Source organism: Pleuronectes platessa, chromosome 1, assembly GCF_947347685.1.
Source record: "Pleuronectes platessa chromosome 1, fPlePla1.1, whole genome shotgun sequence".
NCBI lineage: Eukaryota > Metazoa > Chordata > Actinopteri > Pleuronectiformes > Pleuronectidae > Pleuronectes > Pleuronectes platessa.
The window spans coordinates 11688243-11705327 of NC_070626.1; the positions used below are offsets into that span (position 1 = coordinate 11688243).

At 40.2% G+C, this 17085-nt stretch overlaps 1 protein-coding gene across 1 annotated transcript in view; it reads right to left on the reverse strand.

The window, feature by feature from the left end:
- Positions 1-17085, reverse strand: part of hcn4 (hyperpolarization activated cyclic nucleotide-gated potassium channel 4) — a 68237-nt gene that overhangs the window by 37699 nt on the left and 13453 nt on the right. The window contains exon 2 of the mRNA XM_053421065.1: positions 8722-9145. Within this exon, the coding sequence (XP_053277040.1) occupies positions 8722-9145 (424 nt within the window). The remainder of the gene's footprint in view (positions 1-8721; positions 9146-17085) is intronic.

Consider the following 17085-nt stretch of genomic DNA (forward strand, 5'->3'; position numbering starts at 1 on the left):
AAATGCCTCCACCAAAATGTCATGCTCATGCACGCTGTCGTGGTGGACGAGGCACATGCGGAGAATGAGAAATAGGCTTGTGAGTGCACCACAGGGAACACCCTTCCATCATCTGTCTAAACAGGCCTGGAGGGCTCGGATCACAAAAACCACTCTCACCCTGCTCACTACCGAGACGCACCAATGGGTTTGCGCAGGATTACACATTTCTTGTGTAATAGTTTTTTAAGCAAATCCTACGCGGGTATTCATATCGCAACGAGGCTCATTCAGAGTGTTGAGGACCTGTCACTGTTGCTGGCAAGTCTCATTGTGCACTCAATAATAGCCCATTAAATCTTTTCTTCCTGCTTTTCTTATCTCTGAAAGACCATGCCTCTGCCAAGGTAATGGGTCAGCGAGTGGGGGGCTGATTAGTTGATTTATCTCAATTGAATATTTTTGTGTGTAGATTTACTTGGTGGAAATAAAAGGCAGTCACATGGCTGACTTCTATCAAAGCACCTGAACATTTAACCAACGGATCGTTTCATTTCTCTCTCACTTCAGCAAACTGCCACTTGGGCACAGAAACACAAATCTCAACAATCCAAGAGGAAAATATGAATAGAGATCACGTTCTGCCACCTGTAAGAAATAAACACAGGTTGTTGCTTACACCTTAGGAGTGCTGGAGTAAGTACGCAAACAGTTTATGTAAGCAATAATATTAATAATAAAAATAATTTGGTACAGATATTTGCTGATATATGTGTTGGAGTAAAAGCAAAAGTACTCAAAAAACGTATCTAGTAAATCTAGTTTTTATTTCCCACTGTGGCACCTTTACACTATCTGACTACACACCTTAACTTAAAATCTCTGTGTTTTTATCCCACTCAGTTAAGGCCCCAGTGCTCATTTCCCAAACTTATCACCATCCACGCTACAACCAATGTTTACTGTGTCGGCCAGTCAAGACAGTCGTATTGCAGGCATCAGGCATGACGAGAGGGTGTCCCTCAGAGCTTAGTTATTAGTGCACTGTCTTGAATCTGATTTAACAGGATGACTAATCTCATCCAAGTCGTCAACAGGAGACAACTCCAATGAGGAGTATATCCGGTCTCAGTCTTATTTTTATCGCGATGAACAGTGACAAGCGGAAGACAGAGGGGGCCCCCATACAGGCAGTGTGTGTGTCTGAGTATGTGTGTGTGTGCGTGTGTGTGTGCATGTGGTGGATATGTGCACACCATGCTGATAGTCATTATGCATGACAGTGATATCACCGGTGTGTAGCCGCCACTAAAAGCTCCCGTCTCATTGGTCAGGCAGTGTGATATGACAAGTTATGTGATGATGAAAAACCAGCTATCGTTTAATGTAATTAACTATTCTTAAATTTGTTACTGCTTTTTCATTATGTACAGCAATCATCATTTGGACCATGCTTTCCATTCTTCCACACAACACAAAAAATGTGCATGAAGCCAACACAAACAAACAGAGTTTGCCTTCACATATCAAGAACGCATCAGGATGAGATTCTCTGTTCTGACAGGTTCTCAACAACACAAATCTCCAGAGAGTTCAGGCGATGTGTGAGGCAGCATGCAGGAAGCTGGAAGTAACGTACAAACTCTGCTGCAGACATCACCTGTTTTTGTTTCTTATCACCAAAAGCTCAAGAATGTCTTTGTCTTTCTACTTTGACATCTTAGTTTAGTTTTTTCAGTTTTGCGTCTGTCGCATGTTAGAAACAACATCAACAATGGTTATGGCTTATTGACAAATCCTGCTGTATTCTCATTAGGATATTATCCAGCTGGTACTAGGTGGCTAACAGGGGAAACACCAGAGAGTTCGAGGCTCTCTATCGGTCAGTTGTGATCTCTGGGGGAGATTATCACGTGATTATCCAAATTTCAGTGTATGTCTGAAAGCAGCTATGGAGGACAGTAAACGGGACACAGAAGGGGGTAATTCTAAACAGGAGAAGGACAGAAGTAGGGGCTTGTGCCTAAAAAAGCTGCTATTTCCGTCACATGGAAGTGGTTTGAAAAAGTCTGACACGAAACAAGAAACTGTACTTTGGAAATTAAGCCACAGACCGGTCCCCACAGACTCCAAACACTGCTAAGCTCTTTTACCACCTACACAAGAATCATGTCAAACAGTAAGGAGAGTGTCTGAGGATGAGAGCCACAAAAGTTACGAGCGCTCAGAACAAACCACAGACTCTGATTTTGCAAGAAGCTGTTGCCTGCGCCACAACATGTGCCAAAAACTCATGATGAAGGAAGGAGCTCAGCTAAAGAACAGTCATTTCATGACTTAACGTCTGCCAAGGCATGACCCCAATTTACAGTTGAGAAGAAGGTATGAATAATGAGTAATGATATGCATTTTTATATAATCATGTAATGACCTCTATGGAGATAAGAGATTTTGGTCAAATCACACAGCAACAACAACATTAAATCTGAAGTGTGAAGAAATGGAAGCAATCCGAGTGAATGTATGAATAACTGAGATAAAAAGGACGAACAAGGAGGAGATTTCATGTGCTGGCGGGGGGGTGGGGATCACGGTGTTGCTTTAGTTATGCAAAAGGATACTGATGGTGTTAGTGGTGTTTGAACTAGAGTCTCTGAGGAGGTGGAGATTATTTGATTGCAGCTACAGACCTGATTTTACTTGCTCAAACATCCTGGGATAATTTTGCACTTTGTATTTTACTCGTATTTCCTCTCATAATGCGATCATGTTAGTAGTGGTGAACATATGAGCACCTTTAAACCAAAGATCCTCTTCATTATGACCGCTTGGCTTGTTCACACTGAATGGACCAAGCCGCCATAATCACACTACAGTGTGTAATTTTACATGACTCCCCCACCCCTGATTCTGTGGTTGTATTTTTTATATTGTAAGGTGAGGTAGAAAAATGATACACCTTGAACAGGGTGTAGAAAAAAAGGATTTTACTGATCCCCATTCAAAGATGGATCATATACAGTAGGTCCTCATCTTAGGAAATCTATATAATCCATGGTCTGTAAAATAATGTTAAAACGTGACATTCATTCATGGAACTATAAAAACAGAAAATTACTGCCATTTAATAGACTTCTGACACTCTAATTGTATTATTTAAAGATATGTATTACCTCCAATGCTGCCATCAAAACACAATTCCTTTGAGCTGCAGTGTGTGGTGTACAGTATATGGTGGCAGTTCATAATAGAATACGGCTCCACGTTAACCCACAAACTCTCTCTGCCATCTACTGGGAAGCCCCTTGGGAGCAGTTTAGGGGTCAAGCGTCAAGCTCAAGGACACTTCAACAATTTGTGGTTATGTGCCAACATGTCTGAGCTTCAGGCCAACAGCAGAGTATGTTCAGCTAAGGACATGCAATTATAGTCAATGTCAACAAAGCTAGCAGACGCAGGCGCAAGCACACACACACACACAATATAGCAATGAAAGGACATGTCTATTCATTGCAATGCACGTGACCATTAACTATTTGACACTGCATGTATGTACACGTGTATATTTCAGATTATTATCTCCCTCCTTGACCTGTCACATAATTTCATAAAACCAAAGGAAACTATATGTCTCAGACATGGTGCCATTTCACTAATTGTGAGGTTATCTTAATATATATATTTTTTAAATATTCATATCATATTGTATACTAGTGTGGATTTATACCCCTTTTTCTATATAAAAAGTTTTCTACTCATAGTGACATTATATACCATACCATACATGCATATATATACACACAAATACAGTAGGCATCCTTGTAGAACCATCCTGTGCCACTGTTTTTTACCCAAAGTTCATTTCTTTACAAATAATATTTCCATCTGTCAAGAAAGGTGCATACTATGTACCATATTTTCTGTATTTTAATACATTTTTGAATGAATTGCCTAATTAATTCAATTAAAAAATGTAATATGTGTGCCTCACTCTGATTATCTTCTGCTTTAACAAGTTAACTTCATTGCCGTGGGACCAATATAGCTTATCTTATCTAATTTTGCGTGACCAAAGACCATTCAATTGTTAGAGTTAGCCAACATGTCTCCAATGGATTATGAAAAATATTTCTGAGTTATTGGTCTGGCCCACTGCAAAGAAAGAGCATGTCACACTGGTGTAATTATTTGTGAGTAAGGATGTGAAGCAATGAATGATTCAAAATAAAAAGAAAAAAAAGTGTGCAACTGTGATTTTATGAATCTATTTTGAACAAGCCAGCCTCAGGCAATTCACCTGTAATACATCAGAGCTCTGTTTTGTCTCCAGTTTTGATATGTATGGCTTCTTCATGTCTTTGGTACATTTGATATTCTTTTATTCCTTTGTCTTGTCCTGAATTCCTAAAAAGCATTTTTTTTTTACCGAAAGTACATGAGAGAAGATTCTTGTTTTAAATTAGTTCCCAAAAGTATCACTCTACGAGGCATTAAACCATGCGGTGCAGTTCACTGAGCTGTGTTCAATATACAACTCTCGGAAGAAGTGTCCTGTGTGTGACTTCTTCCTGGGGAGGATATTAAACTCAAACAATAAACCAAATGGATTTATGCAGGACTATTTATAGATAGCGGATACTTGTGAAATATGAGTAAAATGAACTAGCTCTGGCTTTTCTGAAGGACATCAGGAGGTCCCGTGTCGGCAGCTTCTGTCCTGTCAGAGAAGTGCACATCATCACAGAGCCATATTTAGAGTGGAGAGGGAGGCTGAATGGCACAATATCGTGGATCACAATGATCCTTCCCCAGTTCTGTGAAAGCCACAAAAACAGTGTATTTATTTATATTTAAGTAAAAATAGAAACACGGTTAAAAATTGCTAGGACAGTGTATTACACTACAATTGTACTTTTATGCCAACATGTATAAGTGTAAATATTCGGACGCAGAATTAAATCTCATTTATGCCTTCTTTGTGTACAAAGAGATACGTTCAAACAATGTAAGCGTTACTGCCCACATACCTCCATGAGTCCTTTAAGTTGAAATGGTTGTAAATCAATTTCAACCGAAATGCAACAACCATGTAAAGACGTGATGGCGCATGCGGCTCATCCACAAAGTCAATGTTTTCAAGATATGTGAGTTCTGAAATACATAGTAATTTGCTGAAATTATCGTAGGAAAGGCATAATGTATCATGGGAAATGTAGTTTGTTTGTTGCGCTCTAAGCCGTAAACAATTTTTAGACCTGGCATTTTAGAGGAGGGCTGATGATTTAAGCAAGGGGAGGGATATTGAAGCAGATTACAGTGTGCTTCTATTGGGTGCCTTAGGTCTTAGTTTTTAAGCAATACATCCACTATTGGCGGCAGAGTTGAGTTTCTGACAACAACAAACATGGTGACAATAAAGGAGTTTCTCCTGCCAGCTGCTCTAAAGTAATTGTTATGGCCCTGTGTCGGGTGAAGTAATATCATACAGGTTTTTTACCACCAAGCAAAGTCTCTCTTCTGAAAATTCTTCTGCTATTGTCGAAATGTCTTCCTCGAGCTCTATGGTCGTCCCGTTTGAAGTATTGGCTAAACTGCGCCCCCCATTATTTATAATGGGGGGCGCAGTGATACTGCTCAGTGATACTGCTCAATTTCATCTGTATTCGTATGTTTTCAGATGATGTTCACAAGTACAGTCTAAATTAACACAGAGTATGGACAGAAGGTTCCGTCTGTTGATATATATAACGTTCAGCATAAATTAGCCTTTACTGTCTAGTTTCAATTTCTCTCCAAAGCCTGAGCTGCAGGTTTAGATCAAAGTAAGGTCAGTGTGAAGTGTTACCAAAATATCCGACACGTACACGTCGTCTGAAGTGTGGCTGTCAATAGGAAAAGTCAAAGAGTCAGTCAGGTGGCGAGATCTTGGCGACAAGTTATTCTGCACTGACAGATGACATTTCTATGAGGTTGCATCTGGAGTACTCTGGCGCTGAGGCATAGTTGGCCTTTCACTCTGTCTGCCTAACTAGCATTCATCAGCAAACCCTTTAAAACACTCTCAAACACACACACACACACACACACATGCATAAAACACGTAAATGGCAGGTGGCTCTGTGAACATATTGTCCAATGTCTTTGTCGTATGTTTCGGCATTCCTAATGTTTCCTTTATTTCTAACAGTTACTAGTCAGGGGTAGTGGTTGCTTGCAAACAAACAACAACAGCCCGTGGCTATAAGCTAGTAAGGAAGGCACTACTGCTTTTTCTTTATCTATATGTCTTAGTTCCCTTCCCCCTGTCCCCTCTACAATGCCTCCTACCCTTCATTTGTTCCCTTATGTCAGCCTGAACATGTGACAGCTTCCTGTCAAGTGTGTCCACTCAATTCAAATGAAGGTTGGCCTAAACTACATGTATCCCCTGCCTGCACTGTGGGCTTCTGACGAAACAGTAGCAAGCATGCATGAAGGCACGGGGTGGCGAAGGGATTCTCCCCAAGTGATTCATGTGAACTTTTCCTCTCTTTGAAATGGCATCACAGAGACCCTGCATGATTAATGTCACGACACTTAAACACACTGTTCTACCCCAGAGTGCCAGCTGAATATTTGAAAACGGGGGGAACATTTCTGAATGCCGTGGGCAGGTCTGGGGAAAACTGCGGTTTGATTGGCAATCAGCTCGCTATTGATACTTTCCAATTGCCCGTATAATGTCATACACTCAGGTGAACACACCCACCGATTAAACGAGTGACGCTCCATTTCAACAACATTGTCTAACGGGATTAATGGATATCAAAACAGTGTTGTTAGTGTGAATTCTTGTGGTTCTGATGTCAATTCAATGTGAAATTAGGGGGAAAAACTCTGCAGTAGAAGAAAATGATGATGCACTGTAGAAGCAGAACACTGCTAAACCCACAACCTCAAATAAAATCATATAAGGCCACAGAGTGAGATCTGTATAAAGGGACTCAGTCTTAAACTATTGCTTTTATGACAGTGGTTGTTTTGATAAAGATAAACTGTACATCACTAACAATGTAGCTCTCACTAATAAAGTACATTTTACGAAGGTAAATCAAAATGATGAATTAAGGGGCTCAATTGCATTCAGCATACTTTTAAAACCCATGTTTGGTATTGCCACATATCAACTCCTATAAAAACACAGTGATATTACCAGACCTGGTCGGGCTAGGTTCAGTGAAAGATTTGAAATAATATTAGGGTTCAATTACAAAATATAAGTGTATTGAAATTAATTAGTGTTACAATAAGTTTAAACAATAATTGTCTTGTGATGTAATTACTGGGTAATAAACACACTAAGAGAGAACATAAAATACTGTGAGGACTAGTATTGTTCCAGAGTGTCCTCACATTTAGTGCCAGGACCATCTGTTAAATGGTTTCTGGGTGCGAGGTAAACAATCTGACTAGTAAATTAAAATGTTGCTATAATCCCTGACACCAATAACATCGTGTACTGGAGTGATGCTGCTGCTATAATTATATCTGTATTATGACCATGCACACTGATGTTGCCAAAGCACTCTTCGTCGAGACGCTAAACCCTGAACTAAAGCCTCAACCCTGCTATGCTACTTCTTCAGAGAGAGGGGGGTCTCTCTTACTAGATTATCCAGTGTTTCTTGTATTTCGTGACTGGAAAACGTTCATAGCAGAACTTCTGCCCTGCTCGTCATAAATCTCACTTGGAAACATTACCTTGTATAGCCTCACATCTAACCATCTTATACCTCTGACTGTCCCTTATTATTCTCTGATGGGGGTATTTGGTGTCGACTCCATGCAGAGACTTTGATGCTTCACTTCTGAGACTAAACAACAAGATCCATCCAGCGAGAGTGATGGGAACTTTTCAAATTTTTGACGCAATTACAATCATGCTTGTGCTGCAGTGAAGCCTCTCTGGGATCTGTAGTCCCACTGCTAGCTGGATGGCCACACAGAGAGAAAATGGTAATAAACATCCCAGCTTCATCAATTTATTGGTGACGGGGTACAGCAAAAGAACCTCTTCACTGCTTTCAAGGGATGGATGTAATCAGAAGCAGCATCTATCCATGTTGCCTTCTCAGGGGAGAGGGGTAGATACTGAGTTCTGCAAACATTCTCACAGTAGTTCCCCATGATGGGACTACCATTTGGATTATAATTGGATTTAGAAAGTGAAGCCCTATGTGTTTGACTAGCTTCATCAAACAATACCCTTGTACAACAGTCAATCATTGTGTATTCCTTGGTATTTTCTCTGTCTCTCTCTGTGTGAATCAACTTGCTATCATGCAGGGAAGGGATACCACGGCCTGGAAACACTCGTACTGGAAAATAAACTTGTGACAATGCTGGTGTTAGCTATGAGTCCAGACAGTTTACAAAAGAAGTCGGCTCCTCGATCTTTAACATTAGATTTCACTTTGGGTAGCCGAACTCTTATTGAGCACTTGAAGGTGTGTGTGTGTGTGTGTGTGTGTGTGTGAGGGTGAGAGAGTATTGCCTCCATATGCTGCCACATTCTCTTGACAAAGTGTGTGGACTCCCTCATGGAGGGGTAGGGGTTTTACCAATTTGTAGGGGTAGATTTCAACCACTACTCCTTAAAATGGAGCATGATAACCCTTGGAAACAAAGGTTAGGGAGAAGGGTTGATACAGTGATACTTTCTGTGGGGTTTTAGGTCAAGACAAAATACTGGGGGTTTCATACCTCTTCCCACTGGTGGATGTAGCGAATGAGTCTCGAGAGGCGCAGAAGTCGCAGCAGGCTGAGGATCTTAGTGAAGCGGACAATCCGCAATGCGCGCGCTGTCTTGTAGAAATCTGAGTCGATGCGTGTCTCCACTATGAGGAAGATGTAGTCCACAGGAATGGAGGAGATGAAGTCCACCACAAACCAGCTGCGCAAGTACTTAATCTTGATCTTCTGCGGATCCAGAATGATCTCTGTGTTGTCCTCCTTGACAATGCCTGTCCTAAAGTTGAGGACCAAGTCCATGAGGAAGAAAGTGTCGGACACAACGTTAAACACGATCCAGGGGGGCGTGTGCTCATCCTTGAAGAACGTTATGCCCACCGGGATGATGATGAGGTTGCCAACCATCAGCAGCAGCATGGTCAAGTCCCAGTAAAACCTTGATAGAGAGAAGAACAGAGAGAGTTACAAGGTGGCAGACTGTGCTCTATAGTTCAAGAACTCGTTGTATATGGTATGATGCATGATATACACTCTTTATATCCAGGTTCCAGCTGCAAGAAAATCATTACTGCCACTGCTTTAGGCTGCCTCGTGTCATGCCAGAGTAACCACTCCCCTGCTGACCTCCTTCAAACTGCACCTTAACACTAAAAACCAACACTAATCAGAAGTTATTAGGACATCAACAGAACTTGACGTTTAGTTAGTGTTTTTTGGATTCACTCTCCAATTTATGAGGCATGCATTTGGTGTTGTGCAGTGTGGTGAAAGCAAACTTGCAACAATACACTATGAAAATGGATAATAACAAATATATAACCTCCACCATGCCAGCAGACAACTCAACATAATGCAAGCTATTTGTGTTAAAATCGTAAATCACAACTCAAAGGTTAGTGAGGGTTAACTGTTAATTACAACCTGCGCTGTGACCTCGTTCATCTTCCAAACTTCCGAGTTTGGATATAAATTGCACTCTTGGCTGGCTTAGTAATTGAATCCAGATTGGGTCTTTTGTGTTAAAGGTGATATATCCTGGATGCTCCACACAATGTACCACAGGCAGGAGTTCTGCATTGTGCACTGGCCCAGTGAGCTTCCTATGATTTATCCACCCACCGTTAACTGGGACATAAAGGTCTGTCTCTGAGCAAAAACCAATTTTAAGAGTGGGGCCATAAGATATAAAGAAGACATTATGCTACATACATAACCAGGGTAGGAGATACATTTTTCCTGGAAGTTGGCTAGAGCACCGCAGGTATTAACCGCTCTTTTACTTTGTTGCACCTGATGTCTATTGATTTCATAGTTCATTCACGGTGTGTTAAAGTAAAGGGTACCATGCACTGACTGACAACTGCTAGAAAGCTGTTTTTCAGGGAACAATATACCAATACTAACTTTAATGGATTAGTTGGATCTAAAATAGAATTTTCTCTTTGTCTGATGCTTGTGATGTGCGATAAACATTTTAACTCAAAGAACCTAACCGCTATTCCTTAATATCCCCATCGATGTTTCTAAAACATTTATGTCCATATTGCTATTAAAGAAAGGTCTTTTTTTTTGTATATGCAAACTTTGATGCAGCAAATCTTTATTTGTAAGTAATATTCTAATTCCATTTTATTTTTCAGGTCTCAAATAAAAACTTGAATAGCTTTACATTTCTTATGACATTGTTTGGCATGTTTGTCTCAGGGGATGAGAAATCTATGGACAGGCTTTACATCACTTTCAGCAAGAAAAATGAAAACTACACAAGCTGCCATGTCCCATGTTGTAATGTGCTTGGAATTACAGTTTACAAGTGCATGCATACATAAAGATACATTACACACATCTAGGTTTCATGACTATTTCAGACATACACACACACACACACACACACACACACACTCACACTGAGGAAGTGGTGACAGTAATTGGAATTCTTCAAAGTAAAAGGGTGTCTTCTGTTGTCAAGTGGAGTTATATTTAGACAAACCTCGCCACCACTGTGTTTGCTCATGTTACGACTGAAACCCCGAAAGGACAAGGAAAAACTTCAAAGCACGAAATGCAAACATAGGTAATGACATTTGTTCTTCATAATGCCATGTTTCCTGATATTACAAACGCTAGATAGCCTGTGCATGTGGATGAGCTACACAGCGTGCTAATAGGAGTGCTCCCAGCACTTGACATGGTCTGCTAACATTGAAATAAGATAATCATTTTCTTTCAGTACCTGTTACAGCAGAAAATCCTCACTTTAGCGTCGCTGTTTACCTCAGCTGTGATCACACATAAATTTAATCTACACTATTGAATTAATGTGTCAGTGTCTTTGCATTTTTGCAGCTACTTTACAACCAAATACTTAACAAAACAGCCAATGATCAGTGTAGTGTTTAAAACAGCCCGATGTATTTTTCCCTTCTTCCAAACTACACTTGTTTTCATTTGTTTCACTATAATAAAATCAGTCTTAATCCATCTCAATGAACATCAACACTGCTTTCATTTCTTTTAAGGTCACATTATCGTGCAGCAATGCATTTTAAGTGAAAACTGCAGTACCAAGCCAAATTACACAAAGCTAGTTTTACTGATCTTAGACAGCATATGGAATTCCTTGGCTAGTGGAAATGAAAATCCATTGTAGAGAATGGGTTTACTTATGTAAAAAACTGAGGCATTGTCCTTTAAGATGGTATTCAAAAAGAAGACGGTTATAAAAAGCATCCATTTTCTAGACCATGCCTCTTCCCCGATGTCAGCTGGAATTGGCTCCAGCACCCCCAAGTGTATTTGTTTTCACAGCACATCGACCACTTCTTTAGCGTCTTCTGTGTGTACAGCATTTATTTTTCATCCTGAGATATTTGTATTCTTGTTGTTTTCTTCAGTTTTGTTGTTTGTCTCATGTTAGTGCGTCAATAAACGCACCAACTCGCTCACACTGAATTCTCTGGACAATATCCTGCTGCATTCTCACATGGGCTCGGAGAATGTGCAGGAGAAACTAATTCAGACATTTGCGTGCTCACACACAGAATATTCACTCGTCAGGAGAACATTCACTGGATGTTCAGTGCATGTCTGAAAGCAGGTATGTGGAGACAATCCCATTAACACCTACCGACAATTTTGAGTCGCCAATTAACCTGAAAAAAACACCACATACAGAGGCAGATCATGGAAACTCCACACAGAAAGAGTCCTGTCAAAGGCCATAGAGAGGCACCAGTGCCAACAACTATATGCTGCCCACTTTAAAAAAAAACAAAAAAAACTACATATCTATGAATACAATATAGCAGCAGCAAATCCTCATGCGGTAAATGTGTTCATTATAAAATGCATACCAAATGCATAAGTTACTCGCAAGTACATAATGACAAGAGTAACATGCCAGCAGCTCTGTGACGCTGCACACTGGGGCCCTTGTAGTGACAACACTAACACGCTTAAGCAAACATGTTTAGCAGATATCATGTTTGCCATGGAAACTTTAACTTGATACCGCCGACACACTAACACTGCCATCCCCGGAGCCACGCAGCTACTGTGGTTAATACAATTAAACACACTCTGAGATCAACAACAGGGGGGCTTTCAGAACAACGAAAAAAAGACATGCCATGGTTGTGGTTGCCTGACAAAGATGTCAAACCTTTTAGCAAAACCTGAGCCAGCTGTTAGATGTTAATGTATGAATGACAGAGTGAGGAAACAAACTGAAAGAAGGAGAAAACAGCACCAGACGGGAGTTCCTCAACATCTTTACAGGAGGAATAACAAGACAGAATGCTATTTAAGACCTCTGAATGTCACCCTGACATAACAGAGCCGCAGCTGCCACCTGTTTGAGCAAGCCTCACTGGTTATAGGAGTATGGGGATTGGTAAGATTAACAGCAGCTGCTGTATGCTCATAGTACAGAAGCATCTTACCGAATACAAAGAGGAAGTCATGACAATTATTCCTACATAAAAGAGAAAAACAAGAAAGATCATCATCTTTGTCATTTTTCATGGTACCATACCATCAAATTTATTTTCACAATAAAACCAATCATTCAGGTGCAGAGATCCGTATGAAAGTTAAGGAAATCCCGAGACTGACCCCTAAATGTATTTTGGGACAAGTAACTAAGCATGCAGAATTTCAAAGTGCGGTGTAGCAGTCCTGATGTATTCTATTTTTCTTGTGTACATGTAATCTACACATGCTGAGTGTGTGCATGTGCGTGTGTGCGTGCTTGTGTAGAGTAAATGTCACTTCTGCGGTTGCTTGCTAATGGAGGTCAGTCCACGTAAACATAGCAAGGATCCATTTACTGTGTTTTATTATGCACCGGGACCCTGACATGGAGGAATATTGTTCTATAAATACAGTGCGGGATGTTAGGGAAGACGTTTCAACAGCATTAAACAATTTCATATCTCTTTGTGCATCCCAAAATCACAGACCCACACTGCATGCTGGTGAACAACCGATCTTCAAGGAAAAATAAAAGCTAAATACAATGACCTGGCAGAGGTGATATGAAGGTGATACTCTCAAGCGTGGATGGAGATAGAAACGTCCTATTTATTTATTATTTATATAGTTTTAGAGGTCAAGCAAGAAGGTTACTGGTCTCCAAGTTTCTTTTGTGTGGAGTTTGCAGGTTCTCCCAGTGACTGTGTGGGGTTTGTCAAGGTACTCAACTTTCTTTTGACAGTCCAAAGACATGCAGATTGGAGCTAGGTTAAGTAGAGACTCTAACTAGGGCTTGAATTTTGTTGAAACCATTGAGTATAAAAAACCTCACATGAAAATAAATAAAACATCTGATAAAAGACAAAACTCTATTCATGCATCCATGAATCTCCGGAGAACCTCAGAGCTGTATGTGTTAAATGGTCTGTATTTATATTACTGTACAATTTGGCCATTCACCCATTCACACAAATTTATGTGCAGCACACAATCACATATTGCTGTCACAGCCGTCGGGTACAAATTGGGGCGCAGTATCTTATCCACACTGAATGGGAAGACTGGGAATTGAAACCTAACCTTCTGGATAATGGGCAACACTCTTTACCTCCTGAAACAGCCTTTGGCACAAACTGTGTTTAATTGTTGCTGCGCAACGAGGGAATAAATGCAAGAAACTGATTTAATGATTAGAAAAAATGGCTAAAATAAAAGTTAGACTTGGTCTGTTTGCAGGACTCGAGTGAAACTATTTTATTTCTTTAAATGGGACCAGCATAAGCTGACAAACACTGGAAACACTGTGAAAGAGGCGCAGTAGCATGGCTCGCACCTTACTATGATGCTGAGGGTTCGCTGAACTGATGAAGGGATCCCTGACATTTTGCAGTCTGAAGGGACAGAGACTGCAGCCCTTTCGGCTCTCCTGTTGGATGACCAGGGACAGCAGGAACATGTTGTCACCATCAGAGTGCATGTCCCTACACGATAAGCCTCTCTCATTCTCCTCACCCTCACAGCACACGCCTACCTGTAAGAGACCGAGACCCAGAGATGGACACTCGCTCACCTTTCACAGTAGCCCAGATGTTTAAATTGAGGTGGCAGGCACAAGGGACACAAAAGACACGTGGATAGGTTATATATAGTGCTATATATATATATACAGGGAGAGTATGTGAATTTGTTTATGCATATGTGCACTCTTGTTTTTCTATTTCTCTTGAAGAGATGTCTATCTGTTGGCCACCATGCTGGGAGAATGATGGCGTCACATACAAGCAACATTATCTGTCATGTCAGGTAAAAGTGTCAGACAGCATTTAAACGTGTCCCCCTTTTATTACATGACTGAATGGGAACAGCAGAGGAAAAATGAGTGCTCTCCACACACACACACTAACACACACATGCACTCATTCACGCACAAGGACACCAGCCAACATTGTGTGCACTGTAAATGTGATTTGCGCTGATCAAATGATTGAAATGTATCTGTTTTTGCATAAAAAAGCTGTTTCTTTGTTGAATAATTCATTTGCTTGCTGTGTGTGTTTGCTTGCTCCAATTTTGTCTTGGAAGATTTTTGTTATCAGGGTCCTGCTCAGACTATGCCTGAAATTCTGACTCCGAACTCCGCACAAACAGCCTTGTTTCATTTTGACAAACACACATCAACACACAGCTCCCACAAACCCTGTCTTCTCTCGTCAGTCAAACATATATTTAAATACCAAAACTCCAGGTATGAGAGAAAAAATATCACATGTTTCTTTTTGGAAACGTTCAATGCTGGAGCAATTTCTATTAAAAAGATAAGGAAACAAACAAAAGAAAACTTTGACCATGACCTTGAAAGGAAAGGTATTTTGAAGGTAAATCTTGTGCATCAATCACATTTGACAGTTTATCCTATCAGACCTGTGCATCACCATGAAGAGGACTGCGTTATATGTAAGTGTTGGTGTAAACCCATGTATTTCACTGGAACTGTTTCTCTGTTGTTAGCTCAGCAGGCTAAGCCAGATAAACAGCACACAACAGCACTGAATGTTCAGAGGAAAGTTTTGCTACCGAGCAGAAATGAATTCAATGACCACAAATGACAAGATGTCAGAAAAAATCTACTTTGATAATTAAATTAAGACACTTTGAATGACTATTGCTAGTATTCTTCTAGTAAAGGATAACTTGTAAACATCTTTGTTTAAAAAATCATATTTTTTGTTTGTGAAAGCTGCATTAGATGTTGCTTACAGACAGACGTCCACTTTAATGATCACTTAACTTACAGCTGTGACAGGCCAGAAGCTGCAAGTCTGCTCACTAAATCCTCTGCACTGTTTGTGTTAACTGGCAACAGGCTGATATCTGCAGACAGCTGTTAGTCTGCATTAGCTCTCTGGCATGGACAAAATTAAGTAGAATTCACACACTAATATTCTGTCCACATTGTAATGACTTGATTTCCACACAAAGCGGCCGTATGACACAACACGTAGCTCAAAGTGAACCAGTTCTGCCCCCACTCAACATCCAGCACAGATGTACCAAGAGGGGAAGAACCATACATACAGAGATTGGCTTGGAAATATTTTCATTGAAATAAAACTACAATTAAGTGGAAAATCAATATTCTTTTTTATTCAGCTATAAACCGAGGGCATTGTTTAATTGAGGTTAAGGGGTATGTGAAATAAATTTCAGTTGAGTTTATCTATGAAATTAGCATATTACTATGTTATTAGAGTAATTTCTTGAAGAGAAAATATCAAAAATAAATTACAATAACAACAATAATTATTATTATTATTATATTTGTGGTATTTAGGTTAAAACACTTGTTTGCTGCTGGCCTACATTGAAACCGCACGAATAATTGTTTTGGCACCAGGTTAACAAGAGCAAACACAGCACCAGCCAAATGAAGCCTGATGCTATTTTTGAATGAATAAAAGAAGTGGAGTGAATTCAATTAAGCATAAAAAAGGCTTTTGTGAGAGGTTAAAAAATCATTTAATTTTACGTAAGCTACAGCCACAGGGAGAGGAGAGCTATGTTAAAGCCTGTCACACTTTAATGGGAGAACATCTGTAACAACAAACCACGTGTATTCTATTGTGTATTGTCCCAAAAAAGTAAACCAAAGGTTATTTAACAAGCCAGTTGTCAAACACAGCAAGATATGACTGTTGAGGAGAAACAAAAAAGAAATTCCGGTTAAAAGGGTTAATCCTATTTTTGGTGTCACCTGCTCCAATGAACTGTCATAACGCTGCTGTCTTTGCTAAGCACAGCCGGCAGGCACACTGCAAGCACATCACTGACACTGGGACTGTGTGCAGTCTTAGGTGGCTATATTTAGTTGAGGCACAATGTTTTATCAAACTCAGGCTTAGAAGATTTCATCAGAGGTATTGAGGCAAATCTCCCCAACCTTAGGCTAAGAGAAGACAGGGGGGATTTTCTAAATATCTGCTGTAATGGAAAAGTATACCACTATACTATATTATATATTATCTCTGTTCATGTATACCATTTCTGCTTGTGTAACTGCCAAGATGACGTCAGATTCACAAATATGAGACTGGGCCTTCACCTTGTCTTATCTCATGCAGGGATTTTACTTTTCACCTGGTTCACACACACACACGCACACACACACACACACGTGCACACACATACACACATATTTCAACTCTTAACACACACACACATCTCACCCCTTTACCAAATCTGCATAAAAGCACATGCCTGGGAATGTTTCTTTTTCATTCCCTCTGCAGAATGCTCTTCGCATGCAGTATGTTTGTCTGACCTTCCTTGCAGGGAATAAAGTACACTTAAAAGACTTTTATTCTCAGATCTCTGTATTTCAGAAGTCTCACCAGGTCAAATTTTAAC